Consider the following 15,565-nt stretch of genomic DNA (forward strand, 5'->3'; position numbering starts at 1 on the left):
ACTTTTAGGGTGTTAAAAAGAGTTGTAAATGTCAGAGGAGTGTGTAATTTCCTCGGTTCTGTCATGCTACGGTAAAGATTTGAAGCAGCAGACCAGTGTTATAACTCAGTTTTATTTGGCAAGCAAAGCATAGTACATCCTCTAGGCATGAGGGTTAGTTAGTTAGTTCAGTCGCTCAGTCGTGTCCGACTCTTTGTGACCCCATGAATCGCAGCATGCAGGCCTCCCTGTCCATCACCAACTCCCGGAGTTCACCCAGACTCACGTCCATCGAGTCAGTGATGCCATCCAGCCATCTCATCCTCTGTCGTCCCCTTCTCCTCTTGCCTCCAACCCCTCCCAGCATCAGAGTCTTTTCCAATAAGTCAACTCTTCGCATGAGGTGGCCAAAGTACTGAAGTTTCAGCTTTAGCATCATTCCTTCCAAAGAAATCCCAGGGCTGATCTCCTTCAGAATGGACTAGTTGGATCTCCTTGCAGTTCAAGGGACTCTCAAGAATCTTCTCCAAAGCACAGTTCAAATGCATCAAATCTTTGGCGCTCAGCCTTCTTCACAGTCCAACTCTCACATCCATACATGACCACAGGAAAAACCATAGCCTTGACTAGACGGACTTTTGTTGGCAAAGTAATGTCTCTGCTTTTGAATATATTATCTAGGTTGGTCATAACTTTGCTTCCAAGGAGTAAGCGTCTTTTAATTTCATGGCTGCAGTCACCATCTGCAGTGATTCTGGAGCCCAGAAAAATAAAGTCTGACACTGTTTCCACTGTTTCCCCATCTATTTCCCATGAAGTGCTGGGAACAGATGCCATGATCTTCGTTTTCTGAATGTTGAGCTTTAAGCCAACATTTTCACTCTCCACTTCCACTTTCATCAAGAGGCTTTTTAGTTCCTCTTCACTTTCTGCCATAACGGTGGTGTCATCTGCATATCTGAGGTTATTGATATTTCTCCCGGCAATCTTGATTCCAGCCTGTGCTTCTTCCAGCCCAGCGTTTCTCATGATGTACTCTGCATGTAAGTTAAATAAGCAGGGTGACAATATACAGTCTTGACGAACTCCTTTTCCTATTTGGAACCAGTCTGCTATTCCATGTCCAGTTCTAAGTGTTGCTTCCTGACCTGCATATAGATTTCTCAAGAGGCAGGTCAGGTGGTCTGGTATTCCCATCTCTTTCAGAATTTTCCACAGTTTATTGTGATCCACACAGTCAAAGGCTTTGGCATAGTCAATAAAGCAGAAATAGATGTTTTTCTGGAACTCTCTTGCTTTTTTCACGATCCAGCAGATGTTGGCAATTTGATCTCTGGTTCCTCTGCCTTTTCTTAAACCAGCTTGAACATCAGGAAGTTCACAGTTTATGTATTGCTGAAGCCTGGCTTGGAGAATTTTGAGCATTACTTTACTAGCATGTGAGATGAGTGCAATTGTGCGGTAGTTTGAGTATTCTTTGGCACTGCCTTTCTTTGGGATTGGAATGAAAACTGACCTTTTCCAGTCCTGTGGCCACTGCTGAGTTTCCCAAATTTTCTGGCATATTGAGTGCAGCACTTTCACAGCATCATCTTTCATGATTTGAAATAGCTCAACTGGAATTCCATCACCTCCACTAGCTTTGTTCGTAGTGATGCTTTCTAAGGCTCACTTCACTTCACATTCCAGAATGTCTGGCTTTAGGTGAGTGATCATACCATGGTGATTATCTTGGTCATGAAGATCTTTTTTGTACAGTTCTTCTGTGTATTCTTGCCACCTCTTCTTAATATCTTCTGCTTCTGTTAGGTCCATACCATTTCTGTCCTTTATTGAGCCCATCTTTGCATGAAATGTTCTCTTGGTATCTCTAATTTTCTTGAAGAGATCTCTAGTCTTTCCCATTCTATTGTTTTCCTCTATTTCTTTGCACTGATTGCTGAGGAAGGCTTTCTTATCTCTTCTTGCTATTCTTTGGAACTCTGCATTCAGATGCTTATATCTTTCCTTTAACCGAAAAAAACAGAGGGGCTCAATCTTGGCTCGTCTTTTTATATGTTTTGTCTCCTCCCCTGAGCCTACCCTATGTAAATTGGGCTAGCCAGGAGGGCTGTTTGTTTCACCTGAGGTTCTCACTCTCGTCCTCGGATTTTCTTTTTTCCATCTTCACAGGCTTTTTCCTTTCTTTGTCTTGCCACCACCATTTTGGACTCCTTTTTCCTATTCTAACTACCTAACATAAACATTCAATTTCATTAACTCACCATGCAACCATAAGAAGACCACTGTAGAAAGCAAGCTATTTAATCTATGAAGTGAAGTCGCTCAGTTGTGTCCGACTCTTTGTGACTCCATGGACTGTGCCCTACCAGGCTTCTCAGTCTATGGGATTTTCCCAGGCAAAAGTACTGGAGTGGGTTGTCATTTCCTCCTCCAGGGGATCTTCCCGACCCAAGGATTGAACCCAGGTCTTCCACATTGTAGGCAGATACTTTACCCTCAGAGCCACCAGGGAAGCCTGGTATTTTATCTATACCTGATGAATATGTGAATATTCTTCAAATCGAACCAACAGGTTTCACTCCTGTGAGGAGGAAGTTAGCTTCATTCTTTTTCTCTGATTACATCTAAAAATGCATGGCCACAAAATAGAGCCAGATTAATGCAAACTCACTCTCACTGCTGGAGAAGCATTGGCTGTTATTCATGATGGGTCAATATCTACATCAAATCACACATTATTGTATATAAATTACACCGTGCCTGCCATCGTGAAACAAATAAGAGGGCAAGAGGTTCCCTTCCCCAGAGGAGTCTAAAATCTAACTGAGAAAAGCAAGCATACTTGCATGAAACTATTATGGAGCATAAGCAGGTACAGGTGAATTTATACAGTACAAAATAAATGTTAAAGGAATTTATAGTAAGGTAGTGATTTGGGATATGGCCAGTTAATGATAGCTTATAAAAGGGATTGACTGAAATGGACAGGATTCTGTTTAATTTTCTGAAATGACTGTACTTTGAGAATGTTTAGCAAAACTATTAGTGTGTATGGGTGCTTAAATATTATTTCACTATGGGCTGAACACAAGGAAATCAGTTGAAACTGTGGTACAGAAGCAAATCAGTAACGAGAGGCCAAATGTCCATATTCTAAAGAATAGAAGCTTTGGAAAATAGTTATATAACAGAGACTTAGAGACTACTTCCTCCAATATTTTAAAGGAAACTATATTCTAAGTCTAATTAGAGTATTTTTTTTCTTTTTTGGCCAACCCAATACTTCTTATTGATTTTTTAGATACATTTCAAAAGCTGATAATTAAATTAGCTATTTTCTTTTCATTATTTCGAGGTACAGTAATTTATCTCCATGCATAAATCATTATTATTTTTATTTCCATTGTTTTTACACCCCCTACTGAAATTATGATTATATTTAATGGTTAATTCATTTTTTTACATTTAACCACCAAGTCTTTTTTCCATTATAATTTTTTTGTATTTAAAATTTTTTATACAACTGTAAAGGTTACTTTCCATTTATAGTCCTCCTTGTTATACAGTATCTTATACCCAGTAGTTATTTCCCTTTTCGCCACCACCCACTGGTAAGCACTAGTTTGTTATTTCTATCCATGAGTTTGGAGCACATTATGCTAAATAAAGTAAGTCAGGCAGAGAAAGACACTACATGATACCACTTATGTGTGAAATCTAAAACATCCAACAAACTAGTGAATATCAAGTATTCTTTTTTTTTTTTTTTTTTAAGCATTATTCTTACAAGAGGGCTTCCCAGGTGGTTTTATTGGTAAAGAACTTGCTTGCCAATTCAGGAGACATAAGAAATGTAGATTTAATCCCTGGGTCAGGAAAATCCCCTGGAGGAGGGCATGGCAACCCACTCCAGTATTCTTGCCTGGAGAATCCCATGGACAGAGGAGCCTGGTCACAAAGAGTCAGACATGACCGAAGTGACCTAGCATGCATTGTTATAAGAGACAAAGAAAGGACAAACAGAGAAGTAGAGAAGGCCGTGTGACAGAGGAGGCAGAGATTGGAGTTATGCTGCTTCACAAGCCAAAAAGTGCCATAACCTGAAGAATCTCTAAAGATCCTCCCTTAGAGCCTTAGGAGGGACCTGATTGTCAACACCTTGATATCAGACTTCTGGCCACTTGAACTGTGAGAGAATACATTTCTGTTGTTTAAAGTCACCCAGTTTTTGCTAACTGTTATGGAAGTCTTAGGAAACTATTAACAGAACAATATTAAATGACTCCTGTTGAATTTCAAGGATTCCTTTACTGTTATATAAGAAATAAGACATGATGCATTCAAGTTGATTTTTCCATGTGCTATTTTTTGTTTTCTATACAATTTCCTCATCACTGTACAAATTACTCTCTTTCCTGGGTTTATTCTTGGTTTCCTCCTTTTATGATTTTGTTGTTGTTTCATTGTTCCTGTTTGTTTCTGTCCACAAGGAAGAGTAATTACTTGTTTGCTCTGTTGCTTTGATCATTTATTTTTTGGTTTCTGGGAAAGAGGTTTTAAAGTAGAGGGTGGTTAGATAAAATCTTACAACTATTGGTGGGTTTAAATCTGATGGAAATAGAAAGTATGGTTTATACTACAGAATGATATTTGCAAGTCTAAGGAATAAAAGTTTTTTTTTTTTTTTTTAATTTGGAAGCTCTGAGTTAACACATTTAAACATGTTTATTTCCTGCAGGATTTCTTCCCACCCACAACAAACATTAGCATTGCTTTTTTAAAAGGCTTTTAGGATTTCTAAAAGCCTTTTAAAAAAGCAATGCTAATGTTTGTTGTGGGTGGGAAAAATACTACAGTACTTTCAGAACTTTAACCACATGATGTACACACAAATCCCACTACCACCACTTTTTTATTTTTTTTTGAGGGGTGGCTTGAGAGTGTCTTTATATCAGGAAAAAGAAAAAGTTTTGGTCCAGAGTCAAATGGAAAGTCTAAGGAAATAAAATAAAATAAAATAAAAGTCTAAGGAAAGGCTACTGCTCGGGGGTGGCTTACTTGACTTTGGTAAGAATTCATAGTACACTCAGAGGAAAATTAAGGACACTGTTGCTCTTTCATTTTTTTTTTTTCCCCTCTGCTCTTGAAACCCACACATACACACAGGAACACTAGAGGCAGTTCATGGTAGCAGTTTGTTATGTTTTGTCATTCACTCAACTTTTAATGCCACAGGTGTGTGTGTGTTAGAAGCTCAGTCGTATCCGACTCTTTGCGACCCCATGGACTGCAGCCTACCAGGCTCCTTTGTCCATGAGATTTTCCAGGCAAGGATACTGGAGTGGGTTGCTATTTCCTTCTCCAGGGGATCTTCCCAACCCAGGGATCGAAGCCAGGTCTCCTGCACTGCTGGCAGATCCTTTACCAACTGAGCTACAATGCCACAAGGAATAAACCTAAATGCGTAATAAACAGCACAAACAAAACATAATCTTTGACCTTAAGGAAACGTCCACATAGAAACTTTCTTATTTTAATAAAGTTCCTGTATTGGTGGTACTTGACAAGCTCATATCCCCTTCTTAGGGAAGCACTCTCCAGAGACACTTTCTTGGGTGGAAAAAATCTGGACCATATCACTGTGTCCCCCTCTCCCTTAACAAGTACAAACCGGAGTCAATTAGGGACTGTCACCTGACCAGTGGTGTGGCCAGCACTTAAGCAGGCCTGTAGGCTGAGGTGGCCTGGCATGAAAACCTGTGCCAGAGCAGAAACAAACGGGAGCCAGAGTCACCCCATTAAGAATTCAAAATGGGGAATACAGAGAAGGCCAGGTAGTTAATGTTGGGAAAAAAGCAGACTCATGTAGAGTCCATGTTCACAATGGAACAAATCAGGGAGAGGCACCATGAATTTCTGCTGCTGTGTTGGAGACTCACGACAAAAATAATCAGGCTCTAGGACTACCTTGGGATATCAAGTGATCTTCCATATCAGCCTCTATGAGGCACAGCTATATGGCTGTCGCTAGAATTTCTGTGAAATTTCTAACTCTTTCATTGCAACATGTAACATGTCTCCCTGCTTCTACCCAGAGTTATCCCTTAAAAATCTCTTCAGGTCAGGTTCACTACTCTCCTTGAAACCCTCTAATAGCTTCCCAGCTCACTCAGTGTAAAAGCCAAAGTCCTACCAAGGGTTCACAATTCTATGCCTCCCACCACACTGTGCTTTTTGACATTCCTGGAACAGGCCAAGCATTTGCTGTGGATGTTTCCTTTTTCTCACAATGGTCTTCCTCCAGTGGACATCATAGCTTACTTCCACACTGTCTTTAGATTTCTGCTCACATGTCATTCAAGTCAGGGAGGCCTTCACTGGCCATATGATACAAAATAGTAACATTCTCTCCCAGGACAGATCACAACCTGACAATTCATGTATGTGTATATTTTATTAATTGTCTGACTTCTCTTACTAGAATGTAAGCTCCATAAGGACAGACCCCAGATGGACAAGGGGAATTTGTTATTCCTTTACGGGATATCCATCTGCTATATAAAAACAAACTACATAATATTGAATGTTATTTATTGACCCGTTCCAACTGAAGGTATTACCAAAAAATTAACACATAATAGTAAAATAAGCTTTCATTATTTATCATATAGTTATGTATCAGAATAATATCATATGGATGGCATTTGAATTACTAGAAGTATCATCGATATGTATGGAGCAAGTGAAAGTCACTCAGTCGTGTCTGAGTCTTTGCAATCCCATGGACTATACAGTCCATGGAATTCTCCAGGCCAGAATACTGGAATGGGTAGCCATCTCCTTCTCCAGGGGATCTTCCCAACCCAGGGATCGAACCCAGGTGTACCACATAGCAGACGGATTGTTTACCAGCTGAGCCATTCGGGAAGCACAGAGCTATGAGGTCATAAAAAAAGGGCTTTCCAATGCAATGATATATATTCTTAAGATACAATTACACTTACACTTTACAAATACAATTGTAATTACACTTGAAATAATAAATGCATTGGTTTAATTAAATCATTAATTAATCATTATGGTTAATCATATTAACCATTGATTTTTAATCAGTAAAAATGCAGGCACAGTGTGTTATAGTGTCATTGAAAATTAACAAGTTATATGGCTAAGTTCTCTACAACTATAATAAAAATAAATTGTTTCTTAAACTGGTAGATGAAAAACATAGGTATTTTTATATTCCCCTTTATACCTGTTGCTAAAATATTTCATAGTTCTTTTTTTTTAAACTCAAGTCAGGCAAATTTTAATGAAAGAAATAAAGTCAAAAGATTTAGTATGTGACTAGAATGAAAGGAGGATATTTTAAAAGACTTGCCTTATTGTGAGGTAGTATAAAGAAGTGGATAAGGACCCAGCATTGGAATCTTAGCTCTGACAGTTACTAGCCATATAGCATTAAAATGGAGCAAATTACTTAACCTTTCTGAGCCTCAAATTCCTCATCTATAAAATGTGAACAATATTAATACTAATCATAATGATTCTCTGGTTTTATGTGTGTATTTCAAGTCCTTAGAACATTTCCTGGAGGATAATAAATGGTATATATATAACTATTTCTTGCTATCATTTTTTAAAAATATTTTAAAGATGCCTGTAGGGCATCTGGGAAGACATTTGGAGATGAATGTCTGAATTTCAAGAGAAAAGTCTGAGCTAGAAATATAAATCTAGCCATCACAAGAGCACACACACATACACACATATTCTCTCTTTTAGAACAGTACCTAGCAGAAAATAAGTACTATACAAATGTTACAATGTTAACTAGTATAATTTTTAATAAGTATTTCAGAAATCAATTAAATTTAAGCTTATTAAAATGAAAGCTAATTCTTATTGCATAAGTAAGTGCTCACTAAAAGTTTAATGACTGAAAAGAATTCACAGTTGTTAGCTTTTTTTGTTCATCATTATAAAAGGTGAATAGAAATTGTAAAAATAAGACAATTTACAGTTCTCAGATTACCCTCAACATATAAATCTAAATTTAGTAGATAAAACATTACTGGCAATTATAACAATAATATTAACCTTGACTTGAAAACATTTTCAAATTTATTTATTCCATTTAGAATCAACTTTAATACAAATCCAGTCATTTCTTATGTCTATGAGAATCATCAATTATGTTCTTCAGGCTCCTCAGAATTAAATGCCCCTGCCCAAAATAGTCAACAGTATTTCTCCAGGATTTCTATCTTATCCTCAAAGATGTGGCTCACATATAGGGCAGAACTGGAGAGGAAGGGGACCACTGGCCAAATTTATTCACTGTGTAGACAAAACTGAAAAATAAGTCTGCATGCCAAGTGGATGAATTACAATGAATCTGAGAAATCTACTAACCCTAACATGCATTAAATATGCACGTATGGCAATCTAGCAATTGTTACTGCCTCAAAATGTTTGTTGATTTCCATTCACATTATTGATTTCCATCACATTCCATTCACATATATTCCATTCACAGAATACTTAGTATTCTTCCATTGCTGTCGCTCACCTGCAGCAGAATCCCAGTAAAGCTCAAGAAGTGTAAAGTGGGGAAGAGTGCTAGGGTAATTAACAAAGCTAACAAGGATCCCAAGTCACAAAGAGAGAGGACAGCTCCTGTCAAAGGCTGTGGGAGAGAGTGGGGGTGTTCTCTGGCCTTAAATTCAGGTGTTCAGAGAAGTGTCAGTTCCCAGGCACTAAGGCAACCAAATAAAGCTTTTTTTTTTTTTTTTTAAAGTTGCTATTTTCCTGGTTCTGAAGGAATATTCCTAGAGGGGAAAATTGACTACCTATCCAACCACCAATTGAGTCAACTTGGTAATTAGCAAGTGACCTACCAAGTCATAAATGTCAGATTTTAATCTCAGGGTGCCTGAATCTGTATAAGTAATACCACAAAAGAATATTGTCTCTTAGACTACTTTCCACACTGAGATTCTAAGGAAGAAATATGCCCATTGTCTCTCCCTCAGTATGGTTTTCCCCAGGGCAGGCAACCTTTTCAACAGAGTGGTTCAGAATTTCTGTTTGTGAAGACTAGAATTTGGAAAGACTGTCTGATTATTTAAATAACAAACACGTTTTATAGTATTTTAACCATTTCCATCTTACAAAGGAATATCGCTTATTTCATTGCTTTTGAAGAGTAAAAAAAGTTTAGTTTATACCTCAGGAAGTTTAAGCAACAATTGGTGATAATTTTTTCTTAGAATTGGCAAAGAAAGGCCACCTTCTGACAGTCTGGACTGCTGGCTTTTCTCTGTTTTTTCACCTTCTTTTTTGTTGAGACAAGTAATGCTTTTCTCTTCTACCTGTCTAAATGAATATATATAATTTTTCTTTCCACTAATGTAACAAAACCAGTAACTTGAAAGATACCATCTTTAGTGTATGTACAACTGAGTGCTTACTTTATTCAATTATTTAAAAGCCTCACATATTTAATATAACCTATACTAAAATGCAGGGCTTCCCAAGTGGCACTAGTGGTAAAGAACCTGCCTGCCAATGCAGGAGACAAAAGAGATGCAGGTTCAATCCCTGAGTTGGGAAGATACCCTGGAGAAGGAAATGGCAATCCACTCTAGTATTCTTGCCTGGACAATGCCATGGACAGACGAGCCTGGCTGTCCATAGGGTTGCAAAGAGTCAGACACAACTGAAGTGACTTAGCAGGCATGCATACTAAAATATATTATTACAAAAAGGATATAATATATGTTATTGACATTACATACAGAAGAGAAAAAAATCCCTCTGGATAATTAAAATGTTAATATTCAAAAGCAAAACTAAAGGCTTTTTGAATGAATTTAGGAAAACAAATCACACAATGAAGATTTGCAAAAGTGCTTTAATAAAATATTTGCATAAACTTTCATTAAACTTGCTAAGCTTAATAATATTCCTATAAGTACTTGTTCATCTAACCTAAAGAATAAAACCTTCTTATACATAAAATAGAGCATTTAGTATTATAAATAATACATCAAAACATAAAACTTACATCAAGTCTGGTATCTGTGTACTATGCAACTACAAGAGATTATAATTTATAAAAATATTACAATGAATTGAAAACAATTATGCTTTAAGAAAAAAAGTCCAAGCTGACCCTGCCATTTAAATGTAGTATAATTTTATCTTTTAAAAAACATAAACTTATGGTAATAAGAGCAGATTACTATATGAACATGAACTGGGTACCTGAATCCAAAAACTACTTTCTTTAGCTCATCTGAATTAATCAGCTACTATATTTAGCATAACATAACAGTATGAATATAAGATGCTAAATCAAAACATAGAAAATGAGTCTATGTAAAAACAACACTTTTTTTGTCTCTTAACTGGCTCCTTGACTGCATCTATTTTCTCCTAATACATGGATATTTCGGAAAAAGAAGCTCCCACGCAAGAAAATAATAATTTTCAACTTTTTCTGTACTTTTGCTTCCCCAAATTCATCCATCCAGGAGTGTTTTCATCTGTTCATTGGTAAATCCTACAAAAAGGCCAGTCAACTTATTTATCATCATCTCTTTCTAAGCTTCAAATATAGTTAGAAAAACAGTTAAGTTCAAAGCAGCTGGAAAAGCAGTGAGGTTCCAAAGGATGCCACTTCCAATCTTTTGTTACAAAAAAAATCTGCTTCCTAAAAGTCAAACAAACTCAGTCACAACAGGAGGCAGGGTCTTCGGAAAATGAAAAAAAAGTTTCGGTGCTTCAATCAGCAGATTTGAAATGCTCTTCATCCACAGTGAGGGTAGATGTGGCCCTCCACAGTCAGATAATCAATGGCTTGCTTGACGGTCCAGATGCTCAGGTCGCAAAGCTTGGTCTGGAGCTCATGAATGCTCTTGCCTTCCCTATGGAGGACACTCATGAATCAAATGCAGCACCTCGTTTTGGACGAAACTGGGGTGGTGCTCGCCGTGCTTCTGGGCTTCATCCATTTCTGATGGATCAACAGGGCCACTTTGCCCAGAGGCCGCTTGGCAGGTGTTATCCAGCATCATGTGTACCTTGACCATTTCTAGAATATGTATGTGCTGTACTCGTTCATGTCTTGGAGGACATGGATTTTCAACATCTCAAGGCTCTTCACTTCCGCAGAACATTCGAGGATACCAAACACTGGTATATACTCCCACTGGAAGCAGAGTCACCTCCTGCTTTGCTTTATCTCTGCCAACCCACTGGCAGACCTCGATAGGTTTAGTGGTCATATCATCAATCTTATAAAGTAACTTACAGTCTTCTCTGCCTGCCTGATTATTCCCATGACAGAAACTTGGGAAATCTTGATTCCTCTATTCTTGAAGATGTTATCAACCAGACTGGAGGTGAGCAGTTGGTTTACACAAGGAACAACAGCCTGGATTTGGGCCTGGATCCCATGGACTTAGTAGCAAGAGCTACCCTGCCCTGAGACAGTGGGTCACTGCTTCCGCTGGCTCCACCTGGGGCAGAAATGCTGCCATAGCTCCCAAACCCATTCTTACTCATTTTAAGGGCAGCTCCCGCAAAAGAGGAAGTGGGCTTTGGCTCCAGCTAGCAAGTTCCACAGGCAGGCTCCAACCTTTAGCATAGGCTACCACCCAATGCGGAGTTTGTGAGGCCTGCAACTGTGGAGCCAATCAGTTGCCAGGATGCAGCTGTCTGGCAACTGGGACCTGCCAGCTTCTCACTTCACCCAAGAATTCTTTGGCGTGGTCTGATACCTGTTCTGCTGTATTTTAAAAGACCCATGTGCAATTTCAAACTTTTTCCGCTATCTTTATAAAAATACATTTTAACAAGGTTCCCCCGCCCCCACTTTATTACTAAATGTCACAAAATCTATAGGCACATGTAAAAGATTCATTTATTCACTCATTCAGTTAACCATTCAACAGAAATTTTCAGAGCAGTAAGTTCAGTATAGTTTGTGTGAGGAGGCAGTGGTGGCAGAGCAGGGTGGCAGGACAGGGACAAGGGAGAATCCGCCACTTTCACTGTCCTAAAGGACTCACATGTTCAAATCATTAAAACCAGAAGCATTCTGGAAAAAATAGCAAGACAGCCACCTCTGAATAATTATCAAATCCAAATGCAACTCATATCTTATGATTACCTTTTTAAACTATTTATTGGAGAATTACACTCTTCGAGTTATTCTGCCAAATGCATTACTGGTAAAAATAGATAGTATAAGATATTTCAATTTATACATAAATTCAAACAAAACAACTGAGCTCTAAATTATTTGCAAGCTTCTGTGGATAGGTCAAGGAAGTACTAGTCCCATCCTATATTAGGAAAATCAAGAAAAAAATGGAAATAACAGTTTCTGTATACTCAAATTTCTGAACTTAATATTTTAGTAACTGCGGAAGTAGATCCCAGAATATTTTCATATTATACTGAAAATCTATTTATCCCTATAAAGACATTTTATGTGGAGTGTATTTAACTTAAAGGCTTTTTATGGTTGATAAAAGAACACCAATTATTGGAATCTATCACTAGCAAGAACTTCTTCCTTAAAAATCCTTCACACCTAGGTAATAACCTAAATGTGTAGATTTTTAAGGAGTTTGTTAATATTCTCCTATTTACTTTATTGGTTAAAATAAACTGATTTTTGCTATCCCAAATTACATAAAAGTGTGAATAAATATCTAAAACTTGTAAGAGAATACAAAATTCTATTTACTTCTCAAGTTAAAAAGGAAAAATATCAGACTTCCCTGGTGGCACAGTGGATGGGCATCCACCTGCCAGTGCAGAGATATGGGTTCAATCCCTGGTCTGGGAGGGTTCCACATGCCAGTGACTGGCTGGGCACGTGCTCCACAACTGCTGAGCCCACCTCTAGAGCCTGCAAGACGAAACTACTGAGCCTGCGTACTGCGATCACTAAAGCTGGTGCACCTGGAGTCTGTGCTTTGCAACGAGAAGCCTCCACAATGAGAGGTCCGCACACTGTAACAAAGAGGAGCCCCTGCTCACCATGACTAGGGAAAGTCCACATGCAGCAATGAAGACCCAGCACAACCAAAACTAAAATAAGTTTCTTAAAAGAGAATAATAGAGCCATACATGTAATTTATTTTACAAATAAATATATAATAATTGTTATCTGAGTACAGACTTTCATATAAATGTGGATATTTAACCTCTGGACCCATATTTTACATAATCAATGAGGATTTAACCATCCAAGTAATACTTGTATTCTTAAAATTGCATGTTATTGGAAATCAGATTAACTATATATTTTTAAATGTTTAGACCTCATAATTAGACATTGCTTTATTAGCTAACATCAGACATCTGGTCATGGAATCTTGAGGTCAAAATGATGTGATTATATTCCCAACAATCATATACAGTACAAATTGTATGAATCGCACCAAAACAGTAAAAAGCACTGACCTGACAGGATTGCTGGTTAAAGAAACCCTCAGAGATTCTAGGCAGTTAAGGAGTTTCTCATCGGAAATACCAGATCGTAATTCATGAACATATTCTTGTGAAGATAGGGTGCATTCATGTTTGCTGTTTTTCAGTCCTCCCTATTAAATAGGAAAAAAACACGAAATTCTTTTAGACAAACAACAAGGTTTTAAAAAAAAAAACTTTTAAAATAAAATAATGCATAGAATATGTAAATATTTTACTAAAAAATGTGTGCAGAGTGTCAGGCGTTTAAAATCTTTTGGTCATCTAGAATTGACATGGTAAAGACATGTGGATAGACTTCAACACTCTCCTCAACCTCATTTAAAAGAAAATTATACTGATGGTGCTTATGACCTGAACAGAATATGGACTTGAGTAGCATTAATGCTCAGAGAAGGCAATGGAACTCCACTTCAGTACTCTTGCCTGGAAAATCCCATGGGTGGAGGAGCCTGGTAGGCTGCAGTCCATGGGGTCGCTGAGGGTTGGACACGACTGAACGACTTCACTTTCACTTTTAACTTTCATGCACTGGAGAAGGCAATGGCATCCCACTCCAGTACTCTTCCCTGGAAAATCCCAGGGACGGAGGAGCCTGGTAGGCTGCAGCCCATGGGGTTGCTATGAGTCGGACACAACTGAGCGACTTCACTTTCACTTTTCACTTTCATGCATTGGAGAAGGAAATGGCAGCCCACTCCAGTGTTCTTCCCTGGAGAATCCCAGGGACGGGGGAGCCTGGTAGGCTGCCATCTATGGGGTCAGGTCGCGCCTAAATTTAAAGTCCAAGCATTAGGATTAACATTAGCTGGTCCTCCTTTACCCATAGGACATACATTTAGAAATCATTTTATTAAGTTTACTAGTTACTTCTATTCTACAAAATATAATGCAAAACATTATGCTATGCTATGCTATGCTAAGTCACTTCAGTCGTGTCCAACTCTGTGCGACCCCATAGACAGCAGCCCACCAGGCTCCCCCGTCCCTGGGATTCTTCAGGGAAGAACACTGGAGTGGGCTGCCATTTCCTTCTCCAATGCATGAAAGTGAAAAGTGAAAGTGAAGTCACTCAGTCATGTCCAACCCTCAGCGACCCCATGGATTGCAGCCTAACAGGCTCCTCCGTCCATGGGATTTTCCAAACAAGAGTACTGGAGTGGGGTGCCATTGCCTTCATAACCCAAATCTATTGAAATATATCAGAATATCACCCTATCTCAAAACCAAGTGAAAATGGTTATTAAAATGTAAGACAATATAGTCTCTGATTAGCATGTTAGTCTAAAGCATTCACCAGTTCCCAACTATTCCTTCCGAACTATGCTACTCCCATGCTATCGATTAATCTTTAGAAGTCATTAAATGCATTTATCTGATATTGACTATTTTTTAGCTTAATTTCCAATATACACAGGGTTATTTCTAGAACTCATTATCTCATCACAGCTTCTGAGCTTCATCGCCTTGCCATAACTATGTAAGTCATTTGGGGAAAAGGCTGGGAGAAAAACATCAACAACACATTCATGGTTCTAATAATTCATAGTTTCAGATCCCAGATCTACATAATCATAACTGCCCCTTTCCTATATTACAAATGTATCCCCCTGGATTAAAACTCTAGCTTGGAGCCCATTTTGTAAGTTCATATGAATTACACTCAGTTTTTGCTAAGTACCTAAGCTATAAATAGGAAACCAATTTTCTTTTCAATTTGATAGAAGTTATGTCATTAAAGGATATAGAGTTTAAAAAAAACAGTGTGTTAATAATGAGAAATAGATTCCCTAGGATTTCCTAATATTTGGCTTTTTATTGAAAAGGCCTCCTGATACAGAAATTGTCAACCATTCTTAATGTCTGAGTTTTTTTTTTTTTAATTCCATTAAATAGTAAATGTTTAAAGTCTGATAAAGTCTCATGTACAAAAACTATTCCCTTACACCACCATGGCCTTTTCACTATTATAGCACTTGAGACATTGGGGCAGAGGTGAGTCTCTTTCTCTTCTAGACTGGAAACTCCATGTATGCCAAGTGTCTAACACAGTGATGGTGTTTAGTGAGCATCA

At 38.1% G+C, this 15,565-nt stretch overlaps 2 protein-coding genes across 9 annotated transcripts in view; both read right to left on the reverse strand.

The window, feature by feature from the left end:
• The window catches only part of DIAPH2 (diaphanous related formin 2), a 1,061,378-nt gene that overhangs the window by 804,216 nt on the left and 241,597 nt on the right, over positions 1-15,565 (reverse strand). For all 8 annotated transcript variants that reach the window (XM_086388307.1, XM_086388306.1, XM_086388305.1 and 5 more), the window contains one exon: positions 13,465-13,604. In XM_086388307.1, coding sequence (XP_086244433.1) covers positions 13,465-13,604 — 140 coding nt within the window. The remainder of the gene's footprint in view (positions 1-13,464; positions 13,605-15,565) is intronic.
• Positions 10,629-11,697, reverse strand: RPA4 (replication protein A4). Its single transcript, XM_086388313.1, is given in 7 exon segments — positions 10,629-10,806; positions 10,808-10,918; positions 10,920-11,090; positions 11,093-11,183; positions 11,185-11,296; positions 11,299-11,433; positions 11,436-11,697. Coding segments are annotated over 7 exon segments (774 nt in total). The 5' UTR covers positions 11,554-11,697; the 3' UTR covers positions 10,629-10,770.

The sequence above is a fragment of the Bos grunniens genome, chromosome X (assembly GCF_055505025.1).
Source record: "Bos grunniens cultivar Pamir isolate PY7600 chromosome X, Bosgru_T2T1.0, whole genome shotgun sequence".
Taxonomy (NCBI): Eukaryota; Metazoa; Chordata; class Mammalia; order Artiodactyla; family Bovidae; genus Bos; species Bos grunniens.